At 44.8% G+C, this 26,456-nt stretch overlaps 1 protein-coding gene across 1 annotated transcript in view; it reads left to right on the forward strand.

Moving 5' to 3' along the window:
- Positions 1 to 725: 725 nt before the first annotated feature.
- Positions 726 to 26,456, forward strand: part of IntS8 (integrator complex subunit 8) — a 199,301-nt gene continuing 173,570 nt past the window's right edge. Inside the window, exons 1-5 of the mRNA XM_068362372.1 lie at positions 726 to 928; positions 7,975 to 8,080; positions 8,417 to 8,490; positions 8,647 to 8,762; positions 23,244 to 23,456. Of these exons, the coding sequence (XP_068218473.1) occupies positions 7,999 to 8,080; positions 8,417 to 8,490; positions 8,647 to 8,762; positions 23,244 to 23,456 (485 nt within the window). The 5' untranslated portion in view covers positions 726 to 928; positions 7,975 to 7,998. The remainder of the gene's footprint in view (positions 929 to 7,974; positions 8,081 to 8,416; positions 8,491 to 8,646; positions 8,763 to 23,243; positions 23,457 to 26,456) is intronic.

A 26,456-nucleotide genomic window follows, 5' to 3' on the forward strand; every position in this document is an offset into this window, starting at 1 on the left:
GATGTACTCCAAAATGCAATTTAAACCGAATTTGGGGGGCAGTTCAAGCTGTGCCCCCTACTCAACGCACCAACGGCATAACTTAAGAATGACCATTCGGGGATCCCCATCATACTAGCTGATGATTTTAGCTATCAAACCTTTTGTACTCGAAATGTAATACAAATCTCTGTGAGCTCCCGGACTATGGTGAGCGTCTATTCTATTGATACTGGAACTGAAACCAGACACCTATACCAAAGAGCTTTTTCCGTCCGTAACTATAATAAAAGCCCTATACCTTTATGAAACATAGGCTATATACTGTACTTTTCTGAGGAAAATGCAACATGCTCATGAGGTAAGCATTAAACTGTAAAGGAGAGATTATTAAAAAAAAGGAGTACATGGTGTTCTGCAATACCAGAAACTGCAAATAATAATTGATAAGAAACATACAATTTACCTTAGCAAATTTAATGTTTTTAAAAGTATTTTACCGGTTTTCTATATATTAGTAAAATGGATATTATTTGATCTGTTCATACACTTTATCTATCAATGTACAGTATAAATAGCTGCAGTGAACCATATGAAAATCCCGTTCTACATTGAGAAACGATAGAATACTTCAAACATCATTCAATAAGGAATTTCATAACAGATGTAAAGAAAAATATAAAAGAAAGATACAAATCTAAAATACATCGCAAGATTATTAGAGGCGCCGTTACAGAGACTGTACCACTAAGTTAATATTTTATGCTGTAAACATTTGTTTTGGTTGTTGTAGTCTTAATATCTCGTTGAATATAACAAAACCCCGTAAAAGGCCAAGTAGCTGTCTTAATAATGCCATCGTCAACCTAACTGATGTAGAATAGTGAAAGTTCCAAGTAAAATAAGTCCACTATAGATTGGAATTAAGGCGAACTTTTTCAGACTGATGGTAATGTTGCTAATCCTCACTCTTTTATAGTCTTATTAGACAAAAATATTAATAACAACGAAAGCTCTGGGTGGGGTTCTATCGAAATTTTACCCATGGAAACCGTATGTCCTGCCCATAACTTAGGATGCCATGCATTGGGCGCTTGAAATTGAATGGTTTTGCTGACGATATTTGCTGAAAACCCGTATTTGTAAAGTTATAAATTTAGTTGGAATACAGAAAGTTACGAACCCTTTGTATAGTAACGGACAGGAACTTCCGCTCACATAGATCACCACCTATCTTAAACTTTCCCACCTAACCTAACCTTCAAGCCTTGGTAAAACCTTAGTTACGGATAGAACAACATATTGGGAGCCTTTGTATATCAGCGGCCAATTCCTCAAGAGTTGATTAAAAATGGACATCAACTAACCTAAACTTTCCTCCCTAACCTAACCTACGAGCCGTGTCCTTACCTACTTACCTAACAGGGGGGCTGGCGCCCCCTGTGACCCCCCCCTTACACTGCCGTATTTCAAGTTAGTCATAATAATACATACAGGTGGCCGCTATCATACATACACCCCACATTTTGAATAGAAAAAAATAGTTTTTAAATATTTAACTTAGCCGGTGAATATATAATAGCTGCAACTCTGTTGCTCGACAGACATACATAAAAAACTCGCGAGCGATCGCTATGCAGGTTGCGGGTGTGCCCACCAGCGCCAACTGTCGGCCAGATACCACTCTCGGATGTAAACAAAACCTTCAATTTCTTCTCTGTCGACGTGTCGACAAGACGTACTTTTACTCGCTGTAGAACCTGGAGTTTTCTCAACATATTTGGTGAAGTACTTCATTTTGGTTTGAGCTTTCGCAGTGCAGGTGTTTTATCTTTATCTTAAATCTTGAACTCGTTTTTGGATAGATTTAATTTTTGATGACAAAGAGAGTATGGACTTTCTTTGACTTTTAAATGGCCGACCCTTCCCTTAGACGGAAGTGTGTTTAGGCTTTTAGCAATTATCTTATCACGTTATAAATTAATTATAGATTTTCCTCTATATATTTTATATCTCACCGCCTTTATTAGGCCTCTTCGATTAACTTTCCATTTATAATAAACATAAAAAATAAATTTTTAATGATTTGTTTATATGCGACCTTTCCTGAGAGTAGGCGGTCCTAACTTGGAAGCCGAAGTTAAACAACGTTGAGCCCTTTCAATCGTAAATAGCGTTTAAAGAGCTAATGATTTAAAACTTTTTAAATGAATATTTTTTAATAGATATTTTATGAAAGATTTTCTTTGAATAGTCTTCGTACTGTTTCAAAGATGAACTAACGTTTAGCTTATTTATGCTACGCTGTTTGCGCTCTATCGTTACGATAGAGAGAGAGAGTATCACGGTTTCACTTTGCAGAAAGAGTAAATCGATTCTGACGTTTTGTTCATTCTTCTTTCAAAGCTTAAATGTTTTAAATTATATTTTAAAGGAACTTTTTAATTGAAAAACCTTTCAGTTTTTTTCCTTTGGTCAAATAACATGTTTTTTTTGACGAAACGTAAGTGGGCTCTTCTCTTAGGTGCGTAATCAAGAGAGAGAGAGAGAGAGAGATAGAGACGGAGGGAGAGAGAGGGGAGTAAACGTTCCGTTCAAGCGGGTAACGTTGTTCTCGAGTTACTCTCGTCCCTAGTCTCTGTACGGGGAGAAAGGATAAAACGTTTTTAGTTTTTTATTCTTGTCCCCAGGCAATGTACGGTGAGAGATTGAAAACGTAGTTTTGAATGAACTAGTGTTTAGTCTCTTCCCCATCCACTGAAATTTTTATCTTAAAATATGTTTACTGTTTTTTGCTGGTATTAATGTGCTTGCATTATAGGACTGATTTCGCTATTACTACCTTTTGATGAGGTTAGAATTGCGTGCTTCATGTAGAAATCAGTAAAAATTTCGATTTCAGTGAAATAAGTGCTAAACAGAAAATCGTAGTGATAAAGTGATATTGCGCAAAGTGTTATCAGTGTTGCGACCGAGGGTTCGTCTGTTCGTGCCTGTCGTTCGCCTAGTCCGGGACCTCTTGCAAGCTCCCAAGCCCAGGGGAGAAGTAATGTCGTACGACTTATGGGTTCGAGAGGCCTTGATCAGTGAACAGACGTTCCCTCTATGGTATCGGGTGTATCTTACCAAGATCACCCCTACCATAAGGCGAGAGAGACGTTTTTCTCCTCGTCATCCGAAGGCTTTTCGCATAAGAAACCTGAAACAAGGTTTCGAGGCCCTTAAGCGAAAGTCAGTCCTTTCAGGACAGGTCCAGCGTCCTGGTTGTAGCCATTAGGACAGCTCTGACCCTATGCAGTCATCGGAAGACTGCTCGCCGCCTAACAAAAGCGTAACACAGACTCCGAGAGTCTTTTTGTTGGCAAGGTTTTGCGGTCACAGACGTTACCCTCGTCTCTTACCGCAACCTTTTCCGTTGATCCTAAATGGGTTGTACGGCAAGACATGCAGAATAAGCTTGCCTCCCTTATGGAAGACTATTCTGCCGATTAGTCCGTTGAGCCTAGCCGTTTATCTCATCGAGATCCTGGCTTTCAGCCAACCTAACGTTCCTTTGTGCGTCCTGTTGACGTTGGCGTAGCTAAGTCACGTCAGTCAGGTTGTTTAGAACCACACTCGATGCGGTCTCGTGTGGATTTTCAGCCACATTTGGACGTTAGGCCACTTGCTGATGCTCCTATTGACGTTCAGGACGTTCGCTAACAATCGGAGTTGACTTGTTTTGACGCTGTGCGTCAACCTCCGCATTCTAGAGTTGTTTTGACTGCTCAGTCTAGGCGGTCAAAGCAGTCTCGAGTGGACGCTGTGCGTCCTCACGCACCTGTTGTTGTTGACAGTTCACAGACTGTCAAGCAGTTACATGACGTTGCGTCCTGGTCTCTCGCACCTGTTGTTGTTGACAGTTCACAGACTGTCAAGCAGTTACATGACGTTGCGTCCTGGTCCGCTACTAATGCACCAGTGCGTGTGGACTCTGCTTGTGAAGCATTGCCACCACGGTAGGTCTCTCCCTTGCTTGAGACTCAGCTATTATCGGACAAGGTTCCTTTAGATGAGGAAGTTGCTGTTCCCCCTCCTACTGATATTCCCTTGAGGACTCTGTCAGACGGAGAGGAGCCTAAAGCTGCTTAGCCCTCTATGGACTTTAAATAAATCATGCTGATTTTTAAGGATCTTTGTCCGGATCTTTTTGTAACTGCTGCTCCTCGTTCGCCTAAACGTCAGAGCTTACACTAGGCCTAGCTACTTCGAAGCCGTTGTTTTATAAGCTAGTGCTCTCTCGCTCTCCTAGAGAGCTTTACGTTTGCTAGGCGACTGGTTTATCACCAGGAGGAGTTTGGGGGATACAGCCTTTGCTTTCCCTTCTTTTAAACTGGCTTATAGAGCGAGAGTCTGATATGACACGAGAGAAGTTCTCGGCTTGGGAGTTCCTGCCTCTGCCCAGATAGACTTCTCAAATCTCGTAGACTCTCCCTGGCGCCTGGCCAGGAGACGCTCCAAGATTTTACAGGTCAACTTCACAGCTGTTTTTGAGCCTTTGAAGTTTTGCTGTACAATTATGTCATGCATAAACAAGGCTTTCAGGGATGGCTCCAATGATCTGACAGCCACGTTCTCTGCAGGGACAAGTCCCTCAGGGATGGCTCCATGATTTGGCAGCCATGTTCACTGCAGGAGTACGTAAGAGGCAAGTGCGCTCAATGTATTCATTGTCAAGACAAACTTCACGATGAAGTCTACCAGGCTGTCTTGACAGCATTTATGGAAGGCGACTGGATGGTCTCTCTCGACCTTCAGGAGGCATACTTCCACATTCCTATACACCCGGATTCCCAACCGTTTCTGAGGTTTGTTTACAGGAATGTGGGGTACCAGTTTCGAGCTATCGGAGATCAGAGCCTCCCTGTACTTGGACGACTGGCTTCTCAGAGCCTCTTCCAGTCATCGCTGTCTGAAGGATCTCAATTGGACTCTAGATCTGACCAAGGAATTGGGACTCCTAGTCAATTTGGAAAAGTCACAGCTGGTCCCATCCCAAACTATTCTGTATTTAGGGATGGAGATTCACAGTCAAGTTTTTCGGGCTTTTCCGTCGGCCCCCAGAATAGATCAAGCCCTGCTCTCCATCCAGAAGATGCTGAAGAAAGAACGCTGCTTAGTCAGGCTGTGGATGAGTCTGGTAGGGACGCTGTCATCCCTGGAGCAATTTGTTTTGCTTGGAAGGCTACACCTCCGTCCTCTTCAATTCCATCTGGCTTTTCACTGGAAAAAGGACAAGACGCTAGAGGCGGTCTCGATCCCGATTTCCGAAAAGATAAAGTCTTGTCTGACTTGGTGGAAGGACAATATCAGCCTACGAGAGGGTCTTCCCCTGGCAGTTCAGATACCCAACCACGTTCTCTTCTCGGACGCATCGGACTTGGGCTGGGGCGCGACGCTGGACGGTCGGGAATGCTCAGGTCTGTGGAACTCGAGTCAGAGGAGCATGCATATCAACAGCAAGGAGCTTTTGGCGGTTCATCTGGCCTTGATAAGCTTCGAGAATCTCCTTCGAGGCAAGGTGGTGGAGGTAAACTCGGACAACGCCACGGCCTTGGCGTACATTTCCAAACAGGGAGGTACCCACTCACTGACTTTGTACGAGATCGCAAGGGACCTGCTCATCTGGTCAAAAGATCGAGGCATCTCCCTAGTAACGAGGTTCATCCAGGGCGACTTGAACGTCCTAGCAGATTGTCTCAGTTGGAAAGGTCAAGTAATTCCAACCGAATGGACCCTCCACAAGGATGTGTGCAAGAGACTTTGGACGACTTGGGGTCAACCCACCATAGATCTCTTTGCAACCTCGCTGACCAAGAGGCTTCCAATCTATTGCTCTCCAGTCCCGGACCCAGCAGCAATACATATAGATGCCTTCCTCCTAGATTGGTCACATCTAGATCTTTACGCATTCCCACCATTCAAGATTGTCAACAAGGTACTGCAGAAATTCGCCTCTCACGAAGGGACAAGGTTGACGTTAGTTGCTCCCCTCTGGCCCGCGAGAGAATGGTTCACCGAGGTACTTCGATGGCTAGTAGACGTTCCCAGAAGTCTTCCTCTAAGAGTAGACCTTCTACGTCAACCACACGTAAAGAAGGTACACCAAAGCCTCCACGCTCTTCGTCTGACTGCCTTCAGACTATCGAAAGACTCTCGAGAGCTAGAGGCTTTTCGAAGGAGGCAGCCAGTGCGATTGCTAGAGCAAGGAGAGCGTCTACCATTAGAGTCTACCAATCGAAGTGGGAAGTCTTCCGAGACTGGTGCAAGTCAGTTTCCGTATCCTCGACCAGTACCTCTGTAGCCCAAATAGCTGATTTTCTCTTATACCTGAGAAAAGTACGATCCCTTTCAGCTCCTACTATCAAGGGCTACAGAAGCATGTTGGCCTTGGTCTTCCGGCATAGAGGCTTAGATCTTTCCAACAATAAAGATCTGCAAGACCTCCTTAAGTCTTTCGAGACCTCTAAGGAGCGTCGTTTGGCTACTCCTGGATGGAACTTAGACGTGGTCCTAAGATTCCTCATGTCAGACAGGTTTGAGCCTTTACAGTCAGCCTCCCTGAAAGATCTCACTCTTAAGACTCTTTTCCTGATATGCTTAGCCTCGGCTAAAAGAGTCAGTGAGCTTCATGCCTTCAGCAAGAACATCGGGTTTTCGTCAGAAAAAGCTACTTGTTCTCTGCAACTTGGTTTCCTAGCCAAAAATGAGCTACCTTCTCGTCCTTGGCCTAAATCTTTCGATATTCCTAGCTTATCGGAGATCGTAGGTAATGAACTAGAAAGAGTCTTATGCCCTGTTAGAGCTCTTAAGTTCTACTTAGCTCGTACTAAACCTTTACGAGGCCAATCTGAAACGTTATGGTGTTCGGTTAAGAAACCATCCTTGCCTAGGTCAAAGAATGCTTTGTCATATTTTATCAGATTGTTAATACGAGAAGCTCATTCACATCTGAGTGAGGAAGACCGATCTTTGCTTAAGGTTAAGACGCACGAGGTTAGAGCTGTAGCAACTTCCGTGGCCTTTAAGCAAAATAGATCTCTGCAAAGTATCATGGACGCAACCTATTGGAGAAGCAAGTCAGTGTTCGCGTCATTTTACTTGAAAGATGTCCAGTCTCTTTACGAGAACTGCTACACACTGGGACCATTCATAGCAGCGAGTGCAGTAGTGGGTGAGGGCTCAACCACTACAATTCCCTAATTCCATACCCTTTTAATCTGTCTCTTGAAATGTTTTAATGTTGTTTTTATGGGTTGTCCGGAAGGCTAAGAAGCCTTTCGCATCCTGGTTGATTTGGCGGGTGGTCAAAGTCATTTCTTGAGAGTGCCCAGATTAGGGGTTTGATGAGGTCCTGTTGTATGGGTTGCAGCCCTTGATACTTCAGCTCCTGGGGGTCTGTCAGCATCCTAAGAGGATCGCTGGGCTCCGTAAGGAAGACGTACTTACAAGGCAGAGTAATCGTCTAAGTCGACTTCCTTACCAGGTACCTATTTATTTTGGTTTTGTTATATTGATAACTGCCAAAATGAAATAAAAAACTCTTAGCTTATACGATGTAAACATATTTAACTCTGGTCTCTACCCACCTCCTTGGGTGTGAATCAGCTATTATATATTCACCGGCTAAGTTAAATATTTAAAAATGATATTTTAATTATAAAATAAATTTTTGAATATACTTACCCGGTGAATATATAAATTAAACGACCCTCCCTTCCTCCCCAATAGAGACGCAGTGGGATGAGAAGAAATTGAGTCTTTGTTTACATCGAGAGTGGTATCTGGCCGACAGTTGGCGCTGGTGGGCACACCCGCAACCTGCATAGCGATCGCTGGCGAGTTTTTATTGTATGTGTCTGTCGAGCAACAGAGTTGCAGCTATTATATATTCACCGGGTAAGTATATTCAAAAATTTATTTTATAATTAAAATATCATTTTTCAATGATTTCAGGTTGGATAAAACATCATATAAGGAATGGCATCAGATTCTGTAGCTTGGTTTGAGTTTCTACTCAACCCAACATTATTAGAGTCACACTTGAACCAAGAAAACCCAGGTGAGTGTATTTTAGAGTATTACTCAAGTTAGGAACTTTGAGTGGCTGTCGATATTGGAAGAAGGTGTTTGAAATTTAAATTGTGAATTAGTGTACATTTATTGTCCAGATTTGTATTTGTGCTATTTCCTGTTGAGATACTAGAGATATTAATTGGTTAGGTTTGGTTAGGAGTGGAGGTCTTAGAAATATTGTTAGGTTATAAATTAAAAAAAAATTGATATGAAAATGTCAATCTTTTAAAAATTGATGGCTTTATCATACTGTATTCTGTAATATAGTTATACTGTACATTGAATCAAGTGTGCAATTAATCATAATTTTTTTTTTTTTCAGAGCCTTCTGCTATAGGGCTCATTATTCAGTTCATATACAATTCAGTTAAGAGATCAGATAGTGGTAACAATGATGTAAGTATGACTTTAATGAACTTTGTACATTACTTTGTGAACTTTACTGCAACAATTTTTTTTGTGAAATTTATAGTTTATCTTGTACATAAGGATCTTGTCTAATTTTTGTACTTAAAATACATTACTGTGTAGTAAACTTTAATAATTTTGCAGGTTGAGACAGTTGACACAAATTCTCAAGAGGCAAGCAAGAAGAAGGAGGCTTTATCCATTCTAGCCCTCAAAGCAGCTGCTCATCTGAATTGGGAGTTAGATATATTTGAACAAAAGTATGAGAAGCTTTCTTCTTTCTCGACCATTTGTTTATTTTTTATGCATATATTGTTTTAGTGATATGTACATAAAATTTTCAATATTAATCTTACCCGATAATCATGTAGCTGTCAACTCTGTTGCCGACAGAAATCTACGGTCGGGATACGCCAGCGATCGCTATACAGGTGGGGGTGAACACCACAGCGCCATCTGTGGTCAGGTACTCCAGTACTTCTTGTCAACACCACCTCAATTTTTCCTCTGTCGTGCCTCCGGCTAGACCTACATGGATACGCTGTGATTCTGGAGTTATTGCTCACGATTTGGTGATGTATTTGCTCTAGAGTTTAGCCTTCGCTATTCAGGAAGCTATATCATTAGCTTAGCAAGTTTTTGGAATTAATTTGATTTAATTTTTGATTTAATTTTGGTACGAAGAGAGTATGAACTCTCTTTCACTTTTAAATGGCCGACCTTTCCCTTAGACGGAAGTGTTGGTGTCGAAGAGAGTATAGACTCTCTTAATTTTGCTTAACAAGGTTATAGATTTATTTTTTATCTCTCCGCCTTTTATAGGCCTCTTTGATTAACTTCCTTTTATTATAAACTTATTAAAATTAATTTTTATATTTGTTTATATTCGACCTTTCCTAATAGTAGGCGGTCTTTTCTTGGAACCGAAGTTAATTAACATTGAGCCCGTCATTTCGTTTTTACCTGTTAACATATTATGCTATTTTAATGTTTTTGAAAGAATTTCTTTGATAGTCTTGTACTGTTTTCAAAGTTGAACTAACGTTTTGTTTTGTCTCTGCAGTTGTTGACGTTCAGAACGTTCAACTTGCGCTCTATCGTTACGATAGAGAGAGAGTGTATCACGGTGTCACGTTGCAGTAAGAGTAAACCGATTCTAGCGTTTTGTTCATTCTTTCTTAGCTTAAATGGTTTTAATTCTAATAAAGGAACTTTTTATTTGGGAAATCTTTCAGTTTTTTTCCTTTAACAATAATATGTTTTAACGATATATATTTCTGGGCTCGAACCTGTGCCGCCCAGTGAATAAGCTCCATTTAAGCACTTATTCTTAGGTAATTTACTGCTAAATATACCAGAGAAAAAATGTAAAGGAGTGCTAGGTTAACTAGCTCGCTCACCTATTGGTGTCGGTATAAAATTGGGCGTATATTCCAGAGGTCCCGCACTATTTAGATTAATCCACGACAGAGAACCCCAATAGAGGAGAGCCGTTCAACCTCACTCGGTACTACTACAATGCATCCGCTCAGAACTCAACTCCGTTTAGCACGACTTGTGCAGTAACCCGCATTTTTCAAGTGCTCTCGATTTTTGGATATTTTCTAGTGAATTATGGCTTCTTCGTCGGTTTCCCAGGAGACACCGTCCAAGTTAAGTACCAAGCTGGGTTTTACTGTGTTTTGAGCAACCTAGATCGTTTAATATTTATATTATAGGAGTTTATTCTCTTCGTTCATACCGATCTTGCTTGATTTCACTACAGTTGGTACTCCTGTTTTTGAGAGCTTTTAATTTTCACTTGCGGTGTTACTATGTGATTTATTTTTATTATCAAATATTATTTGTTATTGTGAATATTCATTATTTAGCGTTTAGAATCCTCGTGGTTCAATTTTTGGGCCGATATCATTTACGTATCGCTATGGCTGCCGACCGTGCTAAGGCGGCAATGTTATTTTAGCCATCAGGTGTGTCTTTTGCGATTTAATTATTTATGTTGCATGCCTTGCCCAAAAATTTTCTATGTGTTTATTCATATATTTAACGCTTTTATTATTATTATAATGAATATTTGTGCCATTACTCCGTTTGATCTGTCTGTTGGGGATCGTCAGTTGGTAGCCCTGCTGCCTCGTATCACGTGATCCTCCCCCACGCTCCCCCTCTAGCTAGGTGGGAGGCTAGGCTTCTCCCCCCTCCACTAAGGGACCGTTGCCTTCCTTCCTTTTAGAGGGGGTAGTTAAGTGTTTATGGACTTTGTCCTCCGGGTGGCCCGGCGGTTTAGTCTCTGTCTAGTCTGGTTGGCCACCGGTCTACAGAGTTGGATCCCGGTGTACCCTATTTTATATTCACTTTTCATTCTGGCTTATGTTATACGAAACCCTCCGGGTTCGATTGGCAGTTCTTAGTTACAGTTCCGCCCCCCTATTATTTTATAACATTTCCTATGATGATTATATATGACAGATCACTACCCCGGAGTCCCTAAAGGAATTGGTATTGAATATACCTTTATTTCCCGGCCCGGGGTCTACCCCACCCCGGGAAATCAGACACTATGTGTCTTAATTCCTTGTTTTTGCATCCTTTTTTATGCTCCCGGCTTGACCGGAATGGATGGCTATACTTTAGTTTCAAGTTAGACTTATGTTTAGGCCCGGGACCCCCGGTCCCGCCCCTATGTAAGAACATTATAGTTAAGCTCTAACCTTGCGTTAGACCTATGTTAGGCCCGGGTCCTCCGGACCCGCCCCTAAAAAAAAAAAAAAAAAAAAAAAAAAAAAAAAAAAAAAAAAAAAAAAAAAAAAAAATTTATTTTATTTTTTACAGTCTAATCTTGTGTTAGACCTATGTTAGGCCCTACTTAAAAGAATAGTACAGTTAAACTCTATTCTTGTGTTAGACCTATGTTAGGCCACTTATAGAATAGTACAGTTAGGCTCTAATCTTGTGTTAGACCTATGTTAGGCCCGGGTCCTCCAGACCCGCCCCTAATTAAGAGAATTACAGTTTCTCATATACTATTCTTTTTACAGATGGTGCATTGTCTGACGCCGGCCTGTGCAGCTGTTCTGCACCAGCCTTGTGGCCACTCCGTCTGCCGATCTCACGCCCCTTGTGGGGTTCAACTGGAAGACGTTGTGGTATGGCACCCGGATAACTGTGTGATTTGCTTCGACCTCATCACTACCCTTGGTTCTGACTCGGTGAGTCCCGTTGGCTATATTGCCTTCTTATTTTATTTACTATTAGTAAGATATCTATGGTCTTGAAGGACCATTGGGAGTTTCCCGTTTATAATTCCCACTATTATTTCAGGCATCCCCGGAGCAAAAGTCTGCGGCTCGGGCCACACTGAAGGTGTGGGTTGGTGGTTTTGCCCGGAATGTAAAGTCTAAGCGGCCGTACGTCCTATCTGAGGACTACTGCACCATGGTTTACCCCAACGCCAAGTCTTCAGCTGCTGTGGCTAGGCATGTGGCAGCTCCCATCATTGCCCACATTGATGCCACTATAACGGGTCTCATCGACCCAGAGCAAGATCCATCGGACGCCCCCGGAGGTCTGGAGGACAATGTTGCCTCCATGAACCTGGACGTCGAACCAATGTTGCTAGACGAGCCGGATACAGGTAGGGTGGTAAGTGAGGCAGGTGTGTCCGGCGCTGAGATTCCTATCCTCAGCCCCGCTCTTTCTTCTTCTTCTGATCGCTCTTCCTTTCTTGGATTTTCTGGGGACCGTGATTCGTCTCAACGTTCATACCCGGTTCCCCCTAAGGATAAGTCTACTTCAAGGACCTTACCCAAAGCTCGCAAGCCTCACAAGACTTCTCATGGCTCTAAACATGGTACGAACCCGTCTTCAAAGACCTCTGGTTCCTCCTCTAAGTCTCACGACCCGGGAGTTCCTTCCGCCCCTCCTGCTGCTAGCCCGGGCCTTTCCGAATCAGCTATGCTTCGCATCGTGTCGGAGATGCAGGAAAAGTTGGTTTCGGAGATGCAGTCGAGGATGGACACGATGTTCTCTAACTTCGGTCAGAGAATTGGGGCTTTAGAGCAAGGAGCTCCGGAGAGAGTCCAAAGCTCTCTCATACCGGATGCCTCTAAGCTCCCGCCGTTTGCCAAGAACAACCCCTGGCGGATGGCTCTTCATTCCCCGTTCTCAGACGGAATGTTGACTCTGGAGGGCCTTGGCACTCGCCCTCTAGAGGACTTTGAATTCTTTCCTCCGGGTCTGGCATTTCCATTTCATGGTTATGCCAGACTTACCGAGGAAGCTTTAGTCCGATTAGACAAGGTCCCCAAAGAGACGGTCATCTTCCCGAAGGAGCAAGCCCAATCTGTTTGGGCCAGATTTTTGAATGACATCGGCTGCACTAACACCATGCTGACGCCTCATAAAAGCTCCTTTACGATGTTCTTAATGGACAAGACCACCTTGACTCCATGCGTCAATAAGGTGGCAGAGCTTGCCTTTCAATATGCTCTGGAGGAGAAGCCCTTGCCTCCCATCCGAGAGGTGGATCCAATCTCCCTCCTTCTTCCCTCAGGTATTGAGTGTTGGGACAACGTCCATACCACCTTTACCTCCGGCAAGCTTGCAGCAGACTGTGCCTCAGTCTTGTTTAGTGAGAAGCTTCCCCGTCTCCCGGAATCTCTCATTAAACAGGAATATGATTCCCGCCTACGTGTGGGCCGTACTCTAAACCTGGCCACATCCACGGAGTCGATAGCCTTGACTTACGATACGGAGAGTATTTTTAAGTCTCTCAACAAGGCTACGCTACAGTCGTTATATTATGACTTATATGACTTTGCTACTGCTAAACGCAGATGTCGCAAGCATGTTCTAGCTGAGGCGACGATTAGGCATGAACCTAATAAACTCATCCGGTCCTCCTGTTGGGGTTCAAATCTCTTCCCCGAGGATCTCGTAGAGGAAGTCTTGGCGGAGGCCACTAGGGTTAATCAGAGCCTTAAAGCCCGTTGGGGTTTGACCCCTAAACGCAAGTATGACCCCGCAAATTATCAAGCCCGGGGTAGGAAGAAGCTTAGACCATATACCTCCACCCAGTTCAGGCAACAACAGAGTGCTTCATCCAACTTCCGGCTGCCTCTTCCTCCATCTTCTGTTGCCCCTGCACAGCCTTCCACCTCTCGGGCTCCTTCGGATGACTATGTCACCGTTCTGCTACCTAAGAGCCAGCTTTCTGGTGCCTCCGCCACTTCCCCTGCCTTTAACCAGTCCTACGAGGCTCATAGCTCTTCCCAGAGTTATGGTAGAGGTAGAGGCTACCACCGTGGCTCTAACCAGAACAAAGGCAGGGGAAGAGCCTTTCGCAGAGGAAAGAACTTCCGAGGCGGACGTGGAGGCAACTCCTCAAACCAATACTGAGGTGCAGCAGGTAGGGGGGAGGCTCTATGCCTTCCGCAACAAATGGAGGTTCAGTCCCTGGGCGTTCAGTATCATCTCCAAGGGACTAGGGTGGAGTTGGATTCAAGGACCTCCTCCTCCGAACAAATTTCGTCAACATTCCACTCCGGACCTGGTCGAATTTGTCCAGGAACTTTTACAAAAGAATGCCATACAAGAAACGAAACATCTGAAGTTTCAAGGTCGGCTGTTCAGTGTCCCGAAGAAGGATTCAGACAAGAGAAGAGTGATTCTAGATCTATCCCTTCTCAACTTGTCCATTCAATGCGACAAGTTTCGAATGCTTACCGTCTCGCAGGTGCGGACCTTACTTCCCCGTGGGGCCGTCACCACCTCTATCGATCTTACAGACGCCTACTATCACGTCCCGATAGCGAGACACTTCCGTCCGTACCTAGGCTTTCGCTTAGGGGACAAAAGTTACTCCTTCAAGGTGATGCCTTTCGGGCTCAACATTGCCCCAAGGATCTTCACAAAGCTAGCAGAAGTCGCTGTTCAGGAACTCAGGAATCAAGGGATTCAAGTAGTAGCCTATCTGGACGACTGGCTCATTTGGTCAGACACCTCCCAAAATTGCCTAAAAGCCACTCACAAAGTCATCCATTATCTTCAATCTCTAGGCTTCCAGATCAACTTCAAGAAGTCCCGTCTTCTTCCAAAATCGAAGTTCCAATGGCTCGGCCTGCAATGGGATCTTATATCTCATACTCTGTGTCTTCCCAGACCCAAGAGGTTAGAGATTGCAAGAAACACCAAACGCTTTCTCAAAGACAAAGTAAGTTCCAGACGGCTTCAAGAGAAGATTCTGGGGTCCCTTCAGTTTGCCTCAGTGACGGATCTTCTTCTGAAGGCAAAATTGAAAGATATCAATCGTGTCTGGCGTTCGAGGGCGAACCGGAAGCTCCGGGACAGGAAAGTCCGCCTTCCTCCCATTCTACGGGAAAGACTTCTTCCTTGGACAAGAGCAAACAGTCTGTCAAAGTCAGTTCCCCTTCGATTTCCGCCCCCGGAATTAATCATTCACACAGACGCATCCCTATCAGGTTGGGGCGGCTATTCTCAGCTCAAGAAAGTTCAAGGTCTTTGGACTCCCTTGTTCCGCCATTTTCACATCAATGTGCTAGAGGCCATGGCAGTTCTTCTAACCCTGAAACGTCTCGCTCTTCCCAAGAAACAACACCTTCGTCTGGTCCTCGACAGCGAAGTGGTGGTCCGCTGCCTCAACAGAGGCCGGTCAAAGTCAGGGCCTCTGAACCATGTTCTAGTAGCCATATTCTCCCTAGCAGCCTCGAACCGTTGGCATCTTTCAGCTGTCCACCTGGCGGGAGTCCGGAATGTAGTGGCAGACGCCCTGTCCCGGACCTCCCCTCTAGAATCGGAATGGTCACTCGATCTAAAGTCATTTCGGTGGATTCTCTCTCAGGTTCCCGGTCTCCAAGTGGACCTCTTCGCCACGGAATCCAACCACAAATTGAGAGTATATGTGGCTCCCAATCTAGACCCTCAGGCTTACGCCACAGACGCCATGTCACAGAATTGGGACAACTGGGAAAAGATTTATCTCTTTCCCCCGGTGAATCTTTTGCTGAAAGTTCTAGACAAACTGAGATCCTTCAAGGGACAAGTAGCCTTGGTCGCACCCAACTGGCCCAAGAGCAACTGGTATCCTCTCCTGCGGGAGTTGAGACTATACCCTCACCCGATACCCAATCCGGTTCTGTCTCAGATAGTACAAACACGCGTTGTGTACGCTTTCTCAAACATTCAGAGCGCCCTAACTTTATGGACTTTATGAAGTTTGCGGCTATGCATGGTGCCAATATTGATCCTCAAAACACCTTGTTCCTAGAATCAGATAAACGGGATTCCACCATCCGTCAGTATGACTCTGCAGTTAAAAAGTTGGCAAAATTTTTAATAGACTCAGACGTGAACTGTATGAACTTGAACCTTACAGTCACTTTCTTTAGATCTTTATTAGAATCAGGTCTGGCAGCCAATACTATCACCACTATTAAATCGGCTCTGAAAAAGATCTTCCTAGTGGGTTTTAACATAGACTTAACCGACTCTTTGTTAGCTTCAATTCCGAAAGCTTGTGCCAGACTGAAACCGGTTACTCGTCCTACCCCGGTGACCTGGTTCCTTAATGACGTACTCAAATTGGCTTCTGATACCATTAACAGTTCTTGTGATTACATGCTCCTTCTCAGGAAAACACTTTTCCTAGTGAGCTTGGCTTCCGGGGCAAGAATTTCTGAATTGGCAGCCTTGTCGAGAGACCCGGGTCATATTGACTTTCTGCCCTCAGGAGAGGTCCTTCTTTCTCCTAACAAATTCTTTTTGGCTAAGAATGAAGACCCTCAAAACAGATGGACCTCCTGGAAAATTGTTCCCCTCACGCAAGATCCGTCGCTGTGCCCTGTCACTACCCTTAGGTCTTATCTATCCCGGACCTCCTCTAACTCCTCGGGGCCTCTATTCGTTAGAGAACAAGGCGGTACCATTACTATTAAAGGGATCAGGCAACAAATTTTGTATTTTATTAAACAAGCTAACCCTGACTCTTTTCCTCTTGCACATGATATCAGGGCGGTTGCCACCTCGGTGAACTTCTTTCACCACATGAATTTTACAGACCTTTCCAGGTATACAGGGTGGAAATCACCGTCAGTGTTCAAGAAACACTACCTTAAACATTTGGAAGCCCTAAAATTTTCTACAGTAGCCGCAGGGAGCGTAGTTACTCCCGAGTAACTCACAGGTTAATGCCTTGACTCTTTATCTCTCCCTCTTACCTGCCTCATTTATACCCTATTGTATTCGTTGGTCTCGCACCTGAATACTGTTATTATATTTGTAAATTTTATGCTCCTGAGTATCTGTATATATTATCACTCACGGCATTATTATACCTACCTTATTGGATTTATGTTCATATTTAAGATACCCTTATAATTGTTTTTTGGTACTCATCTCTGATTAAAGCATCCTGTATTTCTCTTACGCTTATGTTTTTTCCTTTATTTTGCAAGTTTGGTGACATTTTTCTCTTGTATAGATTCACTGGGCGGCACAGGTTCGAGCCCAGAAAAGGGATTTTGACGTAGGAAAAATCTATTTCTGGGCGAGGGACCTGTGCCGCCCAGTGAACCCTCCCAGCTCCTCTCCCTTGGAGTCCCCAAACTTTGGGTGCTAAGGAGTTGGGTTCTGAGCGGATGCATTGTAGTAGTACCGAGTGAGGTTGAACGGCTCTCCTCTATTGGGGTTCTCTGTCGTGGATTAATCTAAATAGTGCGGGACCTCTGGAATATACGCCCAATTTTATACCGACACCAATAGGTGAGCGAGCTAGTTAACCTAGCACTCCTTTACATTTTTTCTCTGGTATATTTAGCAGTAAATTACCTAAGAATAAGTGCTTAAATGGAGCTTATTCACTGGGCGGCACAGGTCCCTCGCCCAGAAATAGATTTTTCCTACGTCAAAATCCCTTAATTGGGCTCTTCTCTCAGGTGCTAAGTCAAGAGAGAGAGAGAGAGAGATAGAGACGGAGGGAGAGAGAGGAGGATAAACGTTTCGTTCAAGCGGGTAACGTTGTTATCGTTTTTGCTCTTCTCCCTAGTCTCTTTAGGGGAAGAAGGTAAACGTTTCTAGAGTTTTATTCTTGTTCTCAGGCTTTATGCGGTGAGAGATTTTAAACGTAGTTTATTTGATCTAGTGTTTAGTCTCTTTTCCAGCCACTGAATTATTTATCTTTCATTATGTTTTTCTGTTACATTGTAATACTGTTTTCGCAATTACTAACTTTTAATGAAGGATAGAATTGCGTGTTTCAGGTACAAACCACTTAAAGTTTCGAGTTCAGTGAAATAAGTGCAAACAGAAAATCAAAAGTGATAAAGTGATAAGCGCAAAGTGTTACAGTGTTGCGTTCGAGGGTTCGTCTGTTCGTGCCAGTTGTTCGCCTAGTCTGGGACCTCTTACAAGCTCCCAAGCCCAGGGGAGAAGTAATGTCGAAGGACTTATGGGTTCAGCAGGCCTTGATCGACGAACAGACGTTTCCCTCCGTGGTTTCGGGTGTTACCAACTCACGTAGCCGACGTGATCACCCCACCCACACAAAGACGAGAGAGCCCTTTTATTCCTCGTCTGCGGAAGAGGTTTCTCGCAGAAACCATGGACCAAATCTTGCAGCTTTTAAGTGCAAGTCGGTCCCTTCCGCGCAAGTCCAACTCCTAGGTGGTGTCATTAGCACTGGGTCAGTTCGGACTTGCTGCAGTACGACAACTGCACACCTCCCAGAGAGGCAAGGTGGTATCGCAACAGACAGTAACTCCGTCTGTTGCCGCACCAGCTGTTTTAGACCCTCAGTTTCAACGGACAGTAGCTCCGTTTGTTGTTGTCTTTCTTAAACTCTAGTGGTCTATGCTGCTGACAATGCAGTCTCAGCTTGCGGTGTTGATGCAGGAGTTTCAGGCAGAGAAGGTTAGCACACCTCCTCCTGCGAGCGCTCATGAGGCAGCCGCCTCAACTCCACCTCTGCGCAGTCCACCCTGCCAGACGTATGATGTTGAGGTTCCTCAACCTACCTCCACGCGTGAGCTGCCGCATTGGGAGTTGCCAGATACCAGCGCTGTGCAGCAACCTCCACTTTCCTTGAGGCAGGAGCCTCTTGCTATGCGGCAACCTCCTCAACACTTGAGGCAGGAGCCTTATGCTTTGCAGCAACCTCCTCTACCCTTGAGGCAGGAGCTTCATGTGTTGCGACAACCTCCTCCATCCTCGAGGCAGCAACCTCTTGCATTGCGGCAACCTCCACCATCCTTGAGGCAGCAACCTCAACTCTTGCGGCAGCCACCTCCACTCTTGAGGCAAGAACCTCAACTCTTGAGGCAAGAGCCTCAACTCTTGAGGAACCTCATGCTATGAGGCAGCCGCCTCAACGCATGCAGCAACCGCATTCTTCACAGCATGAGCCTCTCTCTGCGCAGCTACCTCCTCAACCCTTGAGGCAGACGCAACTCTTGAGGCAGGAACCTCACAGGAGCCTCATGCTATGCGGCATCCTCCTCAAACCATGAGGCAGCAGCCTCATGCTATGCGGCATCCTCCTCAACCCATGAGGCAGGAGCCTCATGCTATGCGACATCCTCCTCTACCCATGAGGCAGCCTCATGCTATGCGGCATCCTCCTCAACCCATGAGGCAGGAGCCTCATGCTATGCGGCATCCTCCTCAACCCATGAGGCAGGAGTCTCATGCTATGAGGAGCCTCATGCTATGCGGCATCCTCCTCAAACCATGAGGCAGGAGCCTCATGCTATGCGGCAACCGCCTCAACCCATGAGGCAGGAGCCTCATACTATGCGGCATCCTCCTCAACGCATGCGGCATAAGCCTCATCCCTTGCAGCTTGAGCCTCATCCCATGCAGCATGAGTCTCATACCATGCAGCATGAGCCTCATCCCATGCAGCATGAGCCTCATCCCATGCAGCATAAGCCGCACGCCATGCAACATGCTCTGCTTACCTTACAGCATGCTCTACATACAGCATGCTCTGCATACCTTACCGCATGCTTCTCAGTCACACATCTTTGGTTGTTGCCAACTCACTAGACTGTCAAGCAGTTTCATAACGTTGCCTTCTAGTCTGCTGCTTTTGCACCAGTGAAACCCTCACTGAGAGAACTTAGCTTTTCTCGGATATGGTTCCTGTAGATGAGAAAGTGCTATTCTCCCTCCTTCTGATTTTCCCTTGAGGACTCTGTCATTTGGAGAGGAGCCTTTAGCTGCTTAGCCTCCTATGGACTTTTATTTAAGCATAGCATGCTTCCAGGGAGGGTAATGGTTCCACTTCAGTCGCTAACCCCGTCTGTTACCACACCTGCTCCCATAGACCTTGAGCTGTGTTGCAAGACATGCAGTCCAAGCTTAGTCCTTGTTAGAGGATTTTTTGTTTACGGAGTCAGTGTGTCACTGGGAAGACGTTCAACAACCAGCAGAAGTGACTTGTTGTGACGCAGTGCGGCAACCTCAGCAACCCGATAAGGAGTTGTCTGTACGACCCAGACAGTCTAGACAGCTTCGGGTTGTCACTGTACTTCCTCGCTTCCCCATGGTTGACAGTTCACAGACTGTGCAGCAGTACCATGATCTTGTGTCCGGCTCCGTCAGACGACTAGCTTTTAAGAGCTCCCACAAGTCGTCGCTGTCTGGAGATTCTCAGATGGACTATGGATCTGACCAAGGAACTGGGCCTCCTGGTCAATTTTGAGGAGTCCCAGCTCGTCCCATCCCAGACCATTGTCTACCTGGGTATGGATCTTCAGAGTCGAGCTTTTCGGGCTTTTCCGTCGGCCCCAAAGATATACTAAGCCCTAGATTGCATCCAGAGCATGCTGAGAAGGAACCGATGCTCAGTCAGGTAGTGGATGAGTCTAACAGGGACACTTTCATCGCTGGCCCTGTTCATCGAGTTAGGGAGACCCCACCTCCCCCCCTTCAGTATCATCTAGCGGCTCACTGGATAAAGGACATGACGCTAGAGACGATCTCAGTTCCTGTTTCCGAAGAGAGGAGGTCTACTCTCACGTGGTGAAAGAACAGCTTTCTTCTCAAGGAAGTCTACCTTTGGCTGTTCAGAAACCCGACCGCCGTCTCTTCTCTGACGCATCAGACACGGGCTGGGGTGCGACTTTGGACGGACAGGAATGCTCGGGAACATGGAATCAGGAGCTAAGGACACTTCACATCTATTGCAAGGAGCTGTTGGCGGTTCATCTGGCCTTGATAAACTTCAAGTCCCTCCAGCTTAACAAGGTGGTGGAGGTGGACTCTGACAACACCACAGCCTTGGCTTACATCTCCAAGCAGGGAGGGACTCATTCGTGGAAGTTGTTCTAGATCGCAAGGGACCTCCTCATCTGGTTAAAAGATCGAAAGCTCACGCTGGTAACGAGGTTCATTCAGGGCGATATGAATGTCATGGCAGATCGCCTTAGCCGGAAGGGTCAGGTCATCCCCACAGAGTGGACCCTTCACAAGAATGTTTGCAGCAGACTTTGGGCCCTGTGGGGTCAGCCAACCATAGATCTGTTCGCTACCTCGATAACCTAGAGGCTCCCGTTGTATTGTTCTCCGATTCCAGACCCAGCAGCAGTTCACGTGGATGCTTTTCTGCCGGATTGGTCCCATCTCGACCTGTATGCATTCCCGCCGTTCAAGATTGTCAACAGGGTACTTCAGAAGTTCGCCTCTCGCAAAGGGACACGGCTGACGTTGGTTGGCTCCGCTCTGGCCCGCGAGAGAATGGTTCATAGAGGTACTGCAATGGCTGGTCGACATTCCCAGGACTCTTCCTCTAGGAGTGGACCTTCTACGTCTACCTCACGTAAAGAAGGTACATCCAAACCTCCACGCTCTTCGTCTGACTGCCTTCAGACTTTCGAAAGACTCTCAAGAGCTAGGGGCTTTTCGAAGGAGGCAGTCAGAGCGATTGCCAGAGCAAGGAGGACATCCACTCTCAGAGTCTATCAGTCTAAGGGGAAGTCTTCCGAAGCTGGTACAAGGCCAATGCAGTTTCCTCATCCAGTACCACTGTAACCCAGATTGCTGACTTCCTGTTACATCTAAGGAACGTAAGATCCCTTTCAGCTCCTACGATTAAGGGTTACAGAAGTATGTTGGCAGCGGTTTTCCGCCACAGAGGCTTGGATCTTTCCACGAACAAAGATCTACAGGACCTCCTTAGGTCTTTTAAGACCTCAAAGGAACGTCGGTTGTCCACTCCAGGCTGGAATCTAGACGTGGTCCTAAGGTTCCTTATGTCATCAAGATTTGAACCTCTCCAATCAGCTTCTTTTAAGGACCTCACATTAAAAACTCTTTTCCTCGTGTGCTTGACAACAGCTAAAAGAGTAAGTGAGATCCACGCCTTCAGCAGGAACATAGTTTTCACATCTGAAACGGCTACATGTTCCTTGCAGCTCGGTTTTTTGCTAAAACGAGCTTCCTTCACGTCCTTGGCCTAAGTCGTTCGAGATCCCAAGCCTGTCCAACTTGGTGGGGGACGAACTGGAGAGAGTACTTTGCCCAGTTAGAGCTCTTAGGTACTATCTAAAAAGGTCATAACCTTTACGAGGACAATCAGAAGCCTTATGGTGTGCTATCAAGAAGCCTTCTCTTCCAAGGTCTAAGAACTCAGTTTCTTACCTATTCAGGCTCCTGATTAGGGAAGCACATTCTCATCTGAAGGAAGAAGACCTTGCTTTGCTGAAGGTAAGGACACATGAAGTGAGAGCTGTGGCTACTTCAGTGGCCCTCAAACAGAACCGTTCTCTGCAGAGTGTTATGGATGCAACCTATTGGAGAAGCAAGTCAGTGTTCGCATCATTCTATCTCAAAGATGTCCAGTCTCTTTACGAGAACTGCTACACCCTGGGACCATTCGTAGCAACGAATGCAGTAGTAGGCGGGGGCTCAGCCACTACATTCCCATAATCCCATAACCTTTTTAACCTTTCTCTTGAATACTTTTTATGGGTTGTACGGTCGGCTAAGAAGCCTTCCACATCCTTGTTGATTTGGCGGGTGGTCAATTCTTTCTTGAGAAGCGCCGAGGTTAAAGGTTGTGATGAGGTCCTTTAGTATGGGTTGCAGCCCTTTATACTTCAGCACCTAAGAGTCGTTCAGCATCCTAAGAGGACCGCTACGCTCAGTAAGAAAGACGTACTTAATAAAGGCAGAGTAATGGTTCAAGTCGTCTTCCTTACCAGGTACTTATTTATTTTATGTTATTTTTGAATAACTAATAAAATAAAATACGGGATACTTAGCTTCTTTGTTAACATGTATGCTGGTCTCCACCCACCACCCTGGGTGTGAATCAGCTACATGATTATCGGGTAAGATTAATATTGAAAAATGTTATTTTCATTAGTAAAATAAATTTTTGAATATACTTACCCGATAATCATGATTTAATTGACCCACCCTTCCTCCCCATAGAGAACCAGTGGACCGAGGAAAAAATTGAGGTGGTGTTGACAAGAAGTACTGGAGTACCTGACCACAGATGGCGCTGTGGTGTTCACCCCCACCTGTATAGCGATCGCTGGCGTATCCCGACCGTAGATTTCTGTCGGCAACAGAGTTGACAGCTACATGATTATCGGGTAAGTATATTCAAAAATTTATTTTACTAATGAAAATAACATTTTTCTTTCACGTAATGTTAGTTCAGTTCTACGGTATAATTGTTTTATAATTTAATGTCCCTCTTTTATCCTTGATGTTAACAGATTGCCGCAGCACATGCAAGATGCATTGTTGGTTGCATTGCTTCATGAGACGCTTGATGATCTAAGTAATCCTATATCCCATGTGAATTTAGATACTGGGCCTTTATTGCCATCTCAACTTTTTAGTGTTGCTCTCTATCATCGCTACGCATTAAGAGCAATTGTCAGAGCCAAGCTTCCAGCCAAGCCCGTCAAAGTTTCCAGCGTTCCAATGTAGGTTTCATTTTAATTTTTTTATTTAATATTTTGGGATTATGTGGATGTAAAATCACAATTGTTCCACAACTGGAATAGAAACCAATGCTATTTATATGGGTATTACTTTCGGTGAAGCTGAAAGGACGAACCATTAAGATTTAGCGAGGTTCAACTACCCATCCCGGTAGTTAGCGTGGAGTAAGCCCCTCTCATCCACACACCTGTGATTGTGCTTCACTTTTCTTTTGGCTCGGATGGAGAGTGGTTATTACCGCTCTTCCTCCTCGCCGTTTTTTTGACGGCTATTAATCTTTACCTTTTTAGCTTATGTTTTCTTTTACAGTATAGTGTATATATATATATGTGAAAACACACTTAATATTTTCATAATATGTTGTAGGTTTTCTTCTCAAGTGTATGTGCTGCGTGTGTGACAGCGTAGTACGGCAGGTTCTCAAGGACGGAGAACCTTCCCTTCCGACCTTTCTCCCTTGGGACTTCGGTCATCCCTTTAGCGGATGGCCTTCCGGGCTCCTGGCCGCCATCGCAGTGGAATAGTCATCGTTTGGATACTCCTCCGTTCAGCTGTTTTCGTCGCTTTTCCCTCTCTCTACGTGTTCTTAGAAGGAACCTGCTGGGGGAAGGGAGTGCAGCCCTTTCGGAGCTTGACTTCAGTCTTGCTCTTTCTGAAGGTCGTCGCCGCTCACTCGTGGGTGGCCGGCAGAATACTCCCGGGGAGGTTAACACCTTTCCAGTTCGCCGGTTAGGTTATGCTTCTGAATGGTTTTCTTCATTAATTAAGTAAAATTATAACTGTTGTAATTTAACTTTTCAGCTTCATCTCTGCGGCGAACCCCCTTCCCACTGGAGGGTTGTGGTTCTCTCGAGTAGTTATTTTTCTCAGCTGAATTAATTAATTGTAATTCTTGTTTTTCAATATTAATCTTACCCGATGATCATGTAGCTGTCAACTCTGTTGCCCGACAGAAATCTAAGGTCGGGATACGCCAGCGATCGCTATACAGGTGGGGGTGTACACAACAGCGCCATCTGTGAGCAGGTACTCAAGTACTTCTTGTCAACAAGAACTCAATTTTTCCTCTGTCGTGCCACAGGCAAGACCTACTAAATACGCCGTCCCTAACTGGATTTGTTTTCACAACGTTTTGGTGAAGTACACTATTCCAGTTTTGAGCTTTCGCTATGCAGGGGTTTTATCTTCATTTCAAAACTTGAACTCGTTTTGGATAGATTTAATTATGGTGACGAAGAGAGTATGGACTCTCTTTCACTTTTAAATGGCCGACCCTTCCCTTAGACGGAAGTGTTGGTGACGAAGAGAGTATGGACTCTCTTTCACTTTTAAATGACCGACCCTTCCCTTAGACGGAAGTGTGTTTAGGTTTTTGGTAATTTTGCTTAACAAGTTATAGATCTATTTATTTTATATCTCTCCGCCATTTATAGGCCTCTTCGATTAACTTTCCATTTATTATAAACTTATAAAAAATTAATTTTTATGTTTGTTTATATGCGACCTTTCCTAATAGTAGGCGGTCCTTACTTGGAACCGAAGTTAATTAACATTGAGCCCGTCATATCGTATTTCCTTTTAAGAATTTATACTTTTTTAATTTTAATGTTTTTGAAAGAATTTCTTTGATAGTCTCGTACTGTTTTCAAAGATGAACTAACGTTTAGTTTAGTCTCCGCAGTTGTTGACGTTCAGAACGTTCAACATGCGCTCTATCGTTACGATAGAGAGAGAGTATTTCACGGTTTCACGTTGCAGTAAGAGTAAACCGATTCTAGCGTTTCGTTCATTCTTTCTTAGCTTAAATGGTTTTAATTCTAATAAAGGAACTTTTTATTTGGGAAACCTTTCAGTTTTTTTCCTTAACAAATAATATGTTTTAACGATATATAATTGGGCTCATCTCTCAGGTTCTAAGTCAAGAGAGAGAGAGAGAGAGATAGAGACGGAGGGAGAGAGAGGAGAATAAACGTTTCGTTCAAGCGGGTAACGTTGTTCTCGTTTTTTACTCTTCTCCCTAGTCGCTATAGGGGAAGAAGGTAAAACGTTTCTAGAGTTTTATTCTTGTTCCCAGGCTTTATGCGGTGAGAGATTTTAAACGTAGTTTATTTGATCTAGTGTTTAGTCTCTTTTCCAGCCACTGAATTCTTTATCTTTCATTATGTTTTTCTGTTGCATTGTAAAACTGTTTTCGCAATTACTACCTTTTAATGAAGGATAGGATTACGTGTTTCAGGTACAAATCACTTAAAGTTTCGAGTTCAGTGAAATAAGTGCAAACAGAAAATCAAAAGTGATAAAGTGATATGCGCAAAGTGTTACAGTGTTGCGTTCGAGGGTTCGTCTGTTCGTGCCAGTTGTTCACCTAGTCCGATACCTCTTACAAGCTCCCAAGCCCAGGGGAGAAGTAATGTCGAAGGACTTATGGGTTCCGCAGGCCTTGATCGACGAACAGACGTTTCCCTCCGTGGTTTCGGGTGTATCTACACACGTTGCCGACGTGATCACCCCACCCACACAAAGACGAGAGAGCCCATTTATTCCTCGTCTGCGGAAGAGGTTTCTCGCAGAAACCATGGACCAATCTTGCAGCTTTTAAGTGCAAGTCGGTCCCTTCCGCGCAAGTCCAACGGCCTAGGTGTAGCCACTGGGTCAGTTCGGACTCGCTGCAGTCTTCGACGACTGCACACCTTCCGAGAGAGGCAAGGTGGTACCGCAACAGGCAGTAACTCCGTCTGTTGCCGCACCAGCTGTTTTAGACCCTCAGTCACAACGGACAGTAGCTCCGTTTGTTGCCGTCTTTTATAGACCCTAGTGGTCCATGCTGCAGATATGCAGTCTCAGCTTGCTTCCTTCATGCAGGAGTATCGTGCTGAGAAGGTTGACACTGCACCTGTTGACCTACAACCTGCCACGGTTGTGCGCTCAGCAGATACTGCGGCTGCCTGCTCCCACACTCCACCTGTGAGAGCTCCACCACC

This window comes from Palaemon carinicauda, chromosome 39, assembly GCF_036898095.1.
Source record: "Palaemon carinicauda isolate YSFRI2023 chromosome 39, ASM3689809v2, whole genome shotgun sequence".
NCBI classification, from domain to species: Eukaryota; Metazoa; Arthropoda; class Malacostraca; order Decapoda; family Palaemonidae; genus Palaemon; species Palaemon carinicauda.